At 32.7% G+C, this 13,107-nt stretch overlaps 1 protein-coding gene across 1 annotated transcript in view; it reads left to right on the top strand.

The window, feature by feature from the left end:
- LOC145294039 (uncharacterized) overlaps positions 1 to 13,107 on the top strand; it is an 87,656-nt gene that overhangs the window by 55,124 nt on the left and 19,425 nt on the right. Inside the window, exons 6-7 of the mRNA XM_080141027.1 lie at positions 7,169 to 7,330; positions 12,270 to 12,459. Coding sequence (XP_079997153.1) covers positions 7,169 to 7,330; positions 12,270 to 12,459 — 352 coding nt within the window. The remainder of the gene's footprint in view (positions 1 to 7,168; positions 7,331 to 12,269; positions 12,460 to 13,107) is intronic.

Below are 13,107 nucleotides of genomic sequence, written 5' to 3'. Positions count from 1 at the left end.
CTATAAATGCCAAATCAGCAAACGTAAGCAATAGAGTGTTGAAAAACTGAATACTCATGCACTCGCATCTGAACGCTTAAATTTAGAAATAGTAATAAGTAATCGAACGTGTGTATTATTTAATAACTACAAAAGAGCATTCGCGCAGCAACATAGTCTATGATTTTTATTTAATTTGTTTGCTTTGATAGAATTATGTTAAATAATCATATCCTCATACAAACGCTGGAAGTAAAGTAATATTTTATAGGAAAATATTACGTTTCTGAATTTTTTAAATGAAGATTGGTTATTCGTATTATTTGGATTCTTCGGACTACTGTTTTCATCTTGATTGTCATTTTTACAAGAAGTAAACAATAATAATAATAATAATAATAATAATAATAATAATAATAATAATATATGTATGTATGTATGTATGTATGTCTATACATATACTTATATATATATACATATATATATATATATATATATATATATATATATATATATATATATATATATATATATAGCAATAATAATTAGTAATAAATGGTGATATATCTAATTAGAAATAAAATAGATTTAAAACTAGAACTGTGCGTGGTGCAGTGGTTAGAGTACTTGGAAAAATCAGTTGTAAAAGTTATGTTCTCCTGAAGGTTCAATTCTCAGTGTTGGCGGTCGAAATATACAATGGCGAATTACTTAGGACCTCTATCCAGTCACTGGCTGACGGAACGAAAGCATAAAGTAAATAAAGGGTTCTGTTCGAAATTCCCCAGTCCGACAGAAACATTCTTGAATTCAGCAAGATACACCTGAAGAAGGTCGGAGGTTACATCGACCCAAACGTTGTGAAAATGATACAAGATGAAAACAGTAGTCTGAAGAATCCAAATAATACGAAGGGTATTATTCGTGCCTAGCACTGTTATGCTAATTTAAACTAAAATAAAAATAATATTCTACTTTTGTTAGGAGATTGCATGTAAATAGTCTGAAAAAGTTGGCTATAAAAATGCATTTTAAAAGAATTTTGTACACTTTAGAGTGGGGATTAGTTACGCCTATAAACATAACGTAAAATGAGCATCCACTTTCAGACCAGATAGCATTTTGAAGGAATTGTAACCACGTTTTATCTTGACTATTTCCGGACGTATTTTATCTACAGAAAATATACGAAAAAAACATGTGATAAATAAAATAATTACGTACTGTTTTAACGGAATCTAGACTATAAATGTCGGCTTTTAATTGTACTATTGCACCATGTCAGTCGGTTTATTTTTCGTATTGCCAACCGAATTTACATTTTCATATAAAAGTTGGGTCAGGTTCATTTACTATAAGATAGATATTTCGAGCCGTAAAAAATGAATTTTGCTTTTTTTGTCTTTTTTCCAAAGTCATATTATGAATAAATAATGACCGTGCCCCTTTCCCGCCTCATCCGCTATTTAGTTATCAGTATTAAAAAAAACTGCCGCAAACAAAAGGTATCCGACTTTTGAGAAAAATAATTGAGTATATGTCATTAAAACGCTTTGGGATTTGGTGATAATTACCACTGTGTTTTGGTTTTGTCCGGGAAAATTTATGAAGTGAAGATGGATCATTTTTTTTAATTCGTGAAGTAATAATCCCGATACAACTTTACTAGAAGGAAGGTACTACTAAATCACACTATAATGAAATTAATATTATTTGTTTTAAATAACCTTTCCAAATAGTTTTTAAAGAAAAACGGAGGGTTAACAGATAACGAAGATAACATTAATAATAATAATAATAATAATAATAATAATAATAATAATAATAATAATAATAATGAAGTAATCAAAATAGTACCAATAATAGTAGGAGCACTAGGAACAATTCCGAAAAACTTCGAAAAAGGAATGTCAGAAATTGGAATCAGAGGAATAACTGCAAAAGTACAACGCCTAACAATAATGAAAACGACTGAAATATTAACTTGAATGCGGAGAATAATACAAGACAATATAACGAATAAGCGTTACAGGGAATGAAGAACACCGAAACTACATATTTACAAGTTCTACACCATCATGCATCCCTCCATTGTTTCATCACCGCTCCCCCTAAAAAAAAAATGATACCAAAGGGCCGAGAAGGGTCAATAAGGACTGAAAGACCGAAGAGCGAGCGCCAACCAGACCTTGGCTGGACAAGCGCAAAGAGAACTGGGACCTTGGGGAGGCTGAGTGTCACTCAAATTCCAGTATAAACCAATGACCACTACCAGCGAAAAATCAATTGTAACCGGCTGTTGCGATTATACAAATTCATTTGCAAATGCTATCGAAGGAGGTAGAGAGAGCTGGACGTCTGTTGACGTGTGAAAGCTCCATGTGAGCCAATAATAATAATTCTGAAGCTGCATATTGATAAGCCCCTCCTATTGCCCCATCACTTCCTTCCAAAAAATAGTTGAGAAGGATCATGGAGGATGGAAAGATCGAAGAGCGAGCAGAAATCTTTAAAAAAATCTTTAAGTGCTAAAATCAACACAAATAAACCGCGAATACTAATCAGTAACATGAAAGTTGCAATAGAAACAACAACAACAACAACAACAACAATAGAAAGAACACGATCCAATGAAAACAATTGAAACCGTAAACTTTTAAGTTAACTTCCTTGCAAAATTATGGTGTCTGCATCAGCTGGCGATGCTCTAAATAGTCGTCAAAGAATTGCAATGGTTATCGAAAGTGGTGGAGAGCACTAGAAATCTAAAGAGACTTGTTGACATTCAAACTCTAGGGAACACTTAATATCAACAGACAGTGAGTAATCTCTTATGATGATCTGTGTGAGAACTCCTAGAAAGTACAAATAATAATAATAATAAAAATAAAAATAATAATAATAATAATAATAATAATAATAATAATAATAATAATAATCGCAGCACAAGATAGCTCGATAAGAACCAACCACATAAAAGCAAAGATCAACAAAATACTAGAAAACAGCAAATGTAGACTCTGTAGACAAAGAGACTAAACGATAAAGCATATAGTAAGTGAATGCAACAAACTGGCCCAAAAGGAATACAAGAACAGACACGACCAAGTGCACTGAGAATTATGCAAGCAACTGCATCTCGAATGCACAGACAAATGGTGCAAACATAACAGTACTTGAAAACGAGAATCACAAATCCTATGGGATATGGGCATACAAACTGATAAACCCATGCAGGCAAGAAGACCGAATATCGTAATAATTAATAAGAAAGAAAAATTCTGTCAAATCGTAGACTTTGCTGTTCCAGCTGACCACAGGGTGAATATCAAAGAAAAGGAGAAACGGAGCAAATACACAGAGCTAGCCAGAGAGCTGAAAGAGATATGGAAGATTAAGAAAATAAAAATAATATCAATAATAGTAGGAATACTAGGAAAAATCCCGAAAAACTTTGAAAAAAGAATGGGATAAATTGGAATCAGATGAATGACTGGGAAAATACAATGAAGAACAATAATGAAAACAGCTGAAATATTAAGGAAAACCCTTAAATATGGAGACTAACACACATGAGCAACAAGCGTGGACCAGACAAACTGCTGCAGAGGCAAAACATAAAACGTCACAGGGAACCAAGAACATTGAAGCCGCATATCTATAAGGTCTCTAACCCCCCTCCCCTTACCACATAACTGGATCCTTTTCCAAAAGTGAGAACAAACAGCAAATTAGAGTCAAGGAGGAAGGAAAGACCGAGGAGAAAATACTGACCAGATCTCCGCTGAATAAGTGCGAATAGAGAACTGGGACCTTGGGGAAGCTTATTGCCACTCAAATTTCAGTAAAGACCAATAGCTGCTGCTAACGAGAAATCAATGGCAAGCAGCTGTTGCGATAATGCAAACTTATTTGCAAATACTATCGTAAGAGGTGGAGAGTACTGAAAATCTCGGGAGACTTGTTGTCACTCAGCTTCCAGGGAACACCACAAGCTGTTTTCAAGGAGAGATATTTGATAACCTGTGTGAAAGCTCCTTGTGAGCCATTAATAATAATAATAATAATAATAATAATAATAATAATAATAATAATAATAATAATAATAATAAATGCAGACTCTGCAGACAAAGAGACGAAACAATAAACCACATAATAAGCGAATATAACAAACTAGCCTACAAATAATATAAGAATAGACATGATAAAGTGGGGAAAGCACTACACTTGGAATTATGTAGACTGCTGCATCTTGAAAACACTGACAAATGGTACAAACACAGACCGGAAGCAGTGCTTGAAAACGAAAGTCACAAAATTCTATGGGACATGGGTATACAAACAGACAAACCCACCCAATGAAACAGACTGGATGTCATAATAGTTAACAAGAAGGAAAAGTCTTATCAGATTGTAGATTTCGTCATCCCAATACCGTCAAAGGGTGAAGATTAAGGAAACAGAAAAGCGAAGAAAATACACAAAACTACCCAGGGAGCTCAAAGGAATATGGAAGATGAGAAGGTAAAAATAGTAGAAGGAACACTAGGAACAATATAAAAAAAAACTTTGACAAAAATTGACGATATTACAATTAGATGGATGGCTGAGAAGATACAACGGATAACAATAATGACTGAAATATTGAGGAAACCCCTTGAGTGTAATAATAATAATAATAATAATAATAATAATAATAATAATAATAATAATAATAATAATCTATATATTAATACGTTAATTCGCTTCGAATGTTAGCATCCTAAACTACTCTTAAAATAAAAATCAAATATTCCAAATCGCATCAACCGTTATATTGAATTCCCTTTGTACAAAAATGGAATATTCTAAAATAGGTAATAAACAATTGTTTCAAATAGATAAGTTATCGCCAGTCAATGTCTGATGGATGCAGATCACAATGCTAATAAGATATTTATCGTCAGTCAGTGTCTCGTGGGTACAGATCATAATACTATTAAGTTATTTTTCGACAGCAAATGTCTTGTGGGTACAGATCACAATATTAATGCGTTAGTTATCGCCAGCCAGTGTCTGGCGGATGCAGGTCACTATACTAATAAGTTATTTATCGCCAGCCAATGTCTGGTGGGTGCAGATCACAAAACTAATAAGTTATTTACGGAAGACAGTGTATGGTGAGTGCAAGTCACAATACTAATAAGTTAGTTCCTATTTACAATGCTTCCCCACGGAACAGAGTTAGACACCCGGGTTGTTTTTTAACGTGGAGAAAAGAAACAAAAAATTTAAATTGTCTCAGTCGTGAAGGATTTCTCCTTCACTGACAGAGAATAAGAAATTGAAGTGCAGCACCTGAAGAACAGATACTACACTGTGATCTCGGCCCAAAGGCCAGGTGAGCCCCGGCTGAGTTCGCCATCCAATGCCTGGTAGGTGTAGATAACAATACTAATAAGTTATCTGTCGCCAGCTATTGTATGGTGGATGCAGATCACAATAATAATAATAATAATAATAAATAATAATAAATTATAATAATAATAATAATAATAATAATAATAATAATAATAATAATAATAATAATTAAATATTGTGTGCCCACACACCTTACACTTAGTACTACATAAACACTTTTATGGACTACTGGGGTTTTTTTTGTGTTTTTCTTTTTTAGATGAAAAACAACCGAGATATGCGGGGATAACACTCTTAAGCTTGCAAGTTCTCATGAAATATTAATGTTTTATAAAGTTTATTTACTAAAGTAAAAAAAATATCCTGGGTTCATTAAAAACAGTTTTATTAACATACAATTGTTTCTGCCTTTCCTATTAAAACATTGAAATTAATGTAGAGCTTTAACTCTAGTATTGCACTAGTGCGCTATAACGTGAATGTTTGTGGTTTATAAAGGCGATCGAAAAAATGGTTCTATTCATATTACCAATCATTATTTTCTAAAATAAAAATGCCGGTACATTTTAAAGATTTGTTCCGTTCACTTAGAAATAATCAATATCTTTATGTCACCATTGGATACTTCCTTCTGTGGACTTATCAGCAAAAACAGACAAAATGGCCGTCTATTGGATACGGGCGGATGTGAGTTATTTTGGTTTTTCCTGAATTTTACGTATTACATCGTAATGTATTTTTCTCTTCGAGAACTTTCTGGGTTTTTTCTTTCTGATGAGTCCATTGTTCAGTAAATCGCCGGCAAAAATTCGAATAGAAGATTTAAATAATTTTAAGTAAATAATTTATATATCTATTTTTAATATTTTGTTTTTAATATATTTTTAATAACAAAAAAAATAGAATCTTTGCAAATCTCAAAATATTACAAAGATTATATTATCGTAGACATATTACTATTAGTAAATTTTCTTTCCCAGAACTATCCGTCTGTTGGCTGCTTCCCAGCTTACTACAACGTGGTCATTAGCAATTCGTATGTAAACAAATTCTTGTTGAGCCGCCTTCTTAAATAACCAATGTCTAAAATCTAAAAGTAGCTGCAAGTCTTGAGAACATATACCAGAAAGAACAGTTGGAAATAAGTCATTCACCATCTTTTATGACTATGAAATTTCCACACCTATGTACTTTGGAAAATGAGCCCTTAAGTCTGATATAGTGATATGGAACAAGAGGGAGAAAGTAGCAACCTTAGTTGAAGTAAGTATCCCTAATGCTGTTGGTCTTAATGGAGCTGAGGGGTAGAAGATAGCGAAATATCAAGGCCTAATGTACGATATGAAAAGAAACTGGAATCTAAAGATCTTCATCATTCCAGTAATTATAAGAACAACTGGACCAATGAAAACGAATTTCAAAAACTCCTCGTTGAATATACCCGGTGAACTAAGTGTAAGAGAAATACAAGCGATTGCACTCAAATGGACAGTTAGATCTCTCAGTTGAAGTAACTAAAATAGTGAGGAAATTTCTGGCATCTGATAGAATGCCCTATCTCCAGCAAATGCAAAATGATAACTAAAACTAACATGCGAGCACCCTTACAAGAAAGAAAGTTTTGCGTCGCATATCTGAACTTTCATATAAGAATGAAGCTTTTTGCACACAGCCACACTGCAGTTAAAGGAAAAAAATGTCAAACTTGTGTCAAGAAGAAGAAATCATATATGCATGTATGTATCAAACACCCACGTGTATATCAAAAATGTTTTGTTCTTTTTTACAGGGAATCGTTGTATCATGCGACGACGAGGGTAGTGTCTATTTAAGAAATGGGAGCAGAGTCCCAGTTATTATTAAAGGCTTCGATCAACCAGAAACTTGTTGCACTTCCGAAGATGTTATACGACTCCGTGGAAGAATCAATCCTGGACAAGAGTTTGTAATGGTAATCTGATTTTTATCATTATTCATGTGTGTATGGTTTTTCTATTATAATACATAACCTAAATGAATAAATAGAATAACAGGTTGCCTCCAATAAGTTTCCAGACTTTTTAACAGCCATCTAAAATCTTCGTAGACTCTTGAAAATTCGGTATGTTATTGCTATACATCTTGTGAGATGGCTGACTAATTTTTATGATTTCAAGTTCAAATGAACAGCAACAGCAGGAATTGGAATGCGCCTTACTAAAACCTATCGTTCTTCTAAAATGTCCTCATGTCCAGATTGCATTTTGACATTTACCAGCTGTAAAAATGCAATCTGGACATGAGGACATTTTAGAAGAACGATATGCAATAAAAGTATGTTTTGAACATGGAAAAAATGTCACAAAAACGTATGGAATGCTTCAGACTGCTTTTGAAACATCTTGCATGAATCAAGCATTAGTTTTAGACTTGCGTAAGATATTCATGAAAGGCAGGGAGTCTGCGAGAGATTATGAGAGGTGTGGGAGAAGTAAGAAAGTCATAACACCAGAGTTGATTGGCCAAATAAAGAATAAAGAATAAAGAACTTTATTGATAAGGATTGTAGTGCGTCTATAGAGATAATAAGTGCAGAGTTTGATGTCAATGTCTGAACACTACACACAATTATTCGCGAGGAACTAAAGATGCAGACGGTTTGCGTGAAGTTTGTCCCAAGAGTGCTTAAAGAAGATTACACTATTTGATTAAGATGGGGATCAAGACAGTTCTTCATCCTCCTTATAGTTCAGACCTTGCTCCTTGTGACTTTTGGTTATCTTTCTCAAGGAAAACATTAGAGGCTGTCGTTATAAGATAATTGAGAATATGGAAAAGACACGCTTACACAAGAGGACTTCCATGGGGTGTTCCGGAAGTTGTTTGAACGGTACATTGCAGCCGAATGACATTACTTCAAAGAGAAACAGAGTTTCCTGGTTGTATTATCAATAAAAGTGCTCATACGAAAAAAGTCTGGAAACTTATTTAAGGCACCTAGTATGTTTTATCTATCACACCGATATTGACATCAAAACGGGTTACTCTGATTTGAATTAATAATGCACTATATTTTCTTTGAAATATTCTATTTATATTAATAATCAAGTCCCAAACACACTATTGCAAGTTAGAAAACCATTTCTGCAAGGCAGGAAAATGACTAAAGAAAACATTTTTTAACAAACTTTAAAAATTAAGATACAAGATTGCATTTGAAATTTATCAATTTACAAAATGCACTGTTATAAACTTTACGACGTAAGGTATCAAAATTTAATTTAAATTGAATCTAAAATTACCTTGGATTTATTTTATGTTAGGTATATTTTGTTATACTTAAAACACTAAATTTATCTATGATTTAGCAATTGATGGTGTAGATACAGGGTGCGCCTGGTGTTTGAGAAGATCACTACATCACTAATTCTTTTCTGTATATTAACTTTTATTTTTTTACAGACGATCAATCATTGGAGATAATTAACTAATACAGGAAATGAAAAGGCATGCTGTAATAGTTGCAATAATGGCAGAACACAGCGATTTGCAAATTGCACAATTTCTTAAAGTCGCCCTATCCTTTGTTTCTAAAGTTCGCAAAGAGTTAGAAGATATTGATGGCCAAATTTCTCCTGTTGCTAAACATAAAAAGCACCAGCAATGCTCTGACAGCATAAGAACACACAAGTTTATTTGACAAGTTCAAAATATTATTGACGAGGGCCCCCAGAAGTCAATGAGATCAATTGCAAAAGATCTCGGTGTCTCTGAAGCCACAATTCGAAGAACTGTTCATGAGAATCTTCGATACACGTCCTATTTGAAGAAAGAGAGGCCAGTTTATGTCCGAGACCGCCAAAGAAAATCGATAATTTCAAATTAAATCTTATACCTTAATTTTAAAAGTTTATTATAAAAACATTTTTAAGCACGCTTATGTTTTTTCCTAGCCTATATTCATTTTTAAGATTATATTTTACTTTATTTGGAATTTAAATATTTTACTTAATTTTTAATTTAATTTAAAAATATGTACTTTTTTATGCCTGTAATAGGTTTGTTTTAATATTCTGTGTGGATGAAAAAATACAGTTATTTGTAATGAAAAATTATTAAAACCTGATTTAAAACAACTAAAAATAAAACAGAAAAACATAAAATTAAATCTTTTCTTTATCTTCCTTTCTTGGGTTTCTCCTTTCTATCTCTATTTTCCTACTATCTCTTAACTATCACATGTATTCTGTTTAGGGTACTCAGCACTTTTCAATTCAACATAGGACTTAATAAGAGTAAATTCATAATATTACACACACCAACTGTATTTAGAGTGTTGAGCACATTCGGATTTAGCATCCAAGCTGCCTATTGTATTATTGCACGCACCTGTTACATCTAGAGAATTGAACACTATTGTATATAGCATATACTATTTACCGAATGTCATACTGTGTTATTAATAATTTATTGGTCCTGAGTTTATTTCAGATTATTGTCCAGTATTAAAAAAGTATTTAAAAAAGTGTGCTTAACATATTTCTTTTAAAACTTATTTTTTTACCTCTTATTATCATGAAATTCATTTGTTTAAAACTAAGTTTATATACACTTTCAAGCAAAATATAATGAATAAAACAAAAACCACTTCATAAGTGAGCCGTGAAAAAATATAACTGAGGAGGCTTTCGAAGCTCTACTGAAAACACTAAATAAAAGGCTTCCAGAACATTACTAAAAACAAGTTAGTAAGCGCCCCCTCGATGAAAAAATATTTTTAAGTTGGCAATGAAAAAATATAACTCATGAGAATTCCAGAGCGCTTATGAAAACACTAAATAAAAGTACGGAGGCCTCCAGAACACTGATAAAACTAATTTTACCTTCAGTGTAGAAGATAAATTATTTTTCAAGTGAGCAGTGACAACACTAAAAATAGAGGGACTTTAGACGGCTACTAAAAGCACTAAATAAAATTAAGGAGGCCTTCAGAGCACTACTAAAGCCAAGCGAAATTATTTTTAATTGAGCACTGTAAAAACTAAGGAGGCATTCATAGCGCTACTAAGGAGACTTACAGAACACTGCTAAATGATTTTACGGGATTTTTTTTTTTTTTTTGTACGAACTTTTATTTTAGTTACGGGTAAGATTTTTTTAAATGTATGGGTGAAATTTGGTACAAGTACCTTATTTTCTTATTTAAAAATGACTTATCTTGCCTTTGGTCTACACTACTTTTATTTATAAGAAAAACGTTTTAAAATAAGCTAAAATACAAAGAACACCCATATAAGTAGAAAAGAACCTTATCTTACCGGTTACACTAAGGTATGCAATTTGTAATTAGTAGTATAAATAGTTTTTTTCACTCTCCATTGATATATGTGTGTCTCTTTCTCATTTTCTGTTCATCTGTATTTCTTCTTTTACTCCCACTATGCAATCATCTCATTGTATGTAATGTCTTAAAAAATTTAAAAAAAATCTTCAAATTTCAAAACAGAAACTTTTACATAAGGTTTTTCAGAGGTGAAATTTTTAAATCCTCTAAAACTCAACAGTATGCAAAATGAAATAAGGAACAGATTTTTATAGGTTTAATTGACACATTCATAGCAAGAAAGATCGAGAATTTAAAATATCTACAAACAAGAGATTATCAAGAGAGAGCCAATTATGTCCTCGCAAAGTGAAAGTGCCTATTAGTTAGACAGGCGTAAGTAGTAGAAAACAATTTGTGCCTTAGCGCTTTCACGCAAGGACAGGATATCTAATTTGAATAATTATATGTTCATGTTTCTATATGATGCTAAATGTATATATGCGAAATATTCTTTTCATCTATTTATATTTGTATTTATATTTATATTGCCACCAAAACCGTTTATTCTGATTTAAAATATTAGATCGGCGCAAATATTTTGCCTAAAATTGCAGAATGAAATTGAAAGACCATATGTTGTTTAAAAATCTTCGTTCATAACATTAACGACCTTTACCCGCTATAATATGATTCTATCTGTCAACAGGCTTAAAATGCGAAGATTGTAAAACTCTTTAGGTTTTGACATGAAATATGAATTCAACTCATGTTCAATATTCTCTTATAATGTTAGCCTAATGTCATCTAAATCATTTTCAATCCTCGAAATGTGGGAGCTAGGTTAGATGCATATGCAGAATGGGGCAAGATTTTCCAACCAAATTCATCTAGGAAGTCTTTTGTCAGTGGTGTTATGTGTGGGCCATACTAGAATCATGTATAGGAAACGGAAAGAGCTGCAAAAAAACAGCCTATCCTGCCTTGACAGAGTACAAAATAAAAAAATAGACTTCGTGGCTTAGTGGGGGATGCCCTTTTCTCTACCCTGTAACCTCTCTCCCACAGAAGAGACGTTGCGAGCCTATCCTTGTTTTATCGTTATTTCCATGGAAGGGGCTCGTCTGAACTCCAATCTCTGGTCCCCCCTCGCCAATCTTTCACGAAAAACACCCGTCTAGCCGAATCCACCGTGAAAATTTTCCCCCACTCATTATCTTGCCTAAATCAAAACGTGGATTCCATGAACAAAGCTTCTTTCTTAGAACTGCACGCCTGTGGAACTCTGTTCCGTCTGCCTGCTTCCCACCGGACTACAACTTGGATGTGTTCAAGTCCAATGTTAACAAATTCCTAATGAACCGCCCCCTTAAGTAAACACTTCATCAAATCTCCACACTAACGTAATGTACTTTCAATAACCCTTATCCCTGAGTGGCTTCCGGGCCTTGATAAGTGGTGATCACTGTGTAAAAAAAAAAAACGTAAAGAGTCTGCTATTGTTAATTTTAGAAAGGATCAGTTAGAGAATCCGCCTTGTTTTGTAGTTGGTTTAATTGTTATCGTTGATGTTTATGTGTATTGACAGATATTCAACATAGAAGAATTCCGTAGTCAGATTGGACTCCAAATAGTAAACAATTACAACGATACACAGCTGCTGAATTATATGAGTTTGATTCGAATATGCTTCGCAGAAGACGGACCCGGACTGAAATCCCCCTGCTGGATTCTGCTTGTCAATCTCAAAGCACTGAACATGGTCAACAATGAAGAAGGTATTTCTTTTGTTTTTCATTTCAATGCTGTTTTTATTTCCAATTTATTTTGTGATAAGAGAATAGAATCTTAGTTCTTTTTTTAAAACATTTTATTACTGTTCATCTTAAACAGCTATTTAGTCCGTAATACATTACACTTTTGACCTTGTTTATAAAAAATGAATATATTCAACCGATTGTGAGTGCTATTAAATAATAATAATAATAATAATAATAATAATAATAATAATAATAATAATAATAATTAGCGAGACCTGTGGAAATTCCGCGGGGGGACTCATTCATATGTAATATATTTGTGTTGGCATTTTGTAGATATTCAGAGTAAATGGAGACGCTCTAATATTATTGTAGCTCTTTTGTTAAAAGTGAAAAAGTATTTATCTAAGCTAGTAGGGACTCCCGGCGTATCCCGGTTGTAAAGTACGCTTAAATATGATATTTTAATTCTTGTATATTTCGTATATATTATTATAGAGTTAATGTTCTATCGATTTTTATATATTATAAAGTTGCGATTTAACAAAAAATACATCCATATCATTTGGGTGCTTCAGCTTAAATCGAAACCGAAACCAAAACTGATGTAATATATATATATATATATATATATATATATATATATATATATATATATATATATAT

Source organism: Euprymna scolopes, chromosome 15 (genome assembly GCF_053919585.1).
Source record: "Euprymna scolopes isolate OS-2025 chromosome 15, ASM5391958v1, whole genome shotgun sequence".
Lineage (NCBI taxonomy): Eukaryota > Metazoa > Mollusca > Cephalopoda > Sepiida > Sepiolidae > Euprymna > Euprymna scolopes.
Note: the sequence above shows the minus strand (reverse complement) of the source record. Positions and strands in the feature narration are given on the sequence as shown.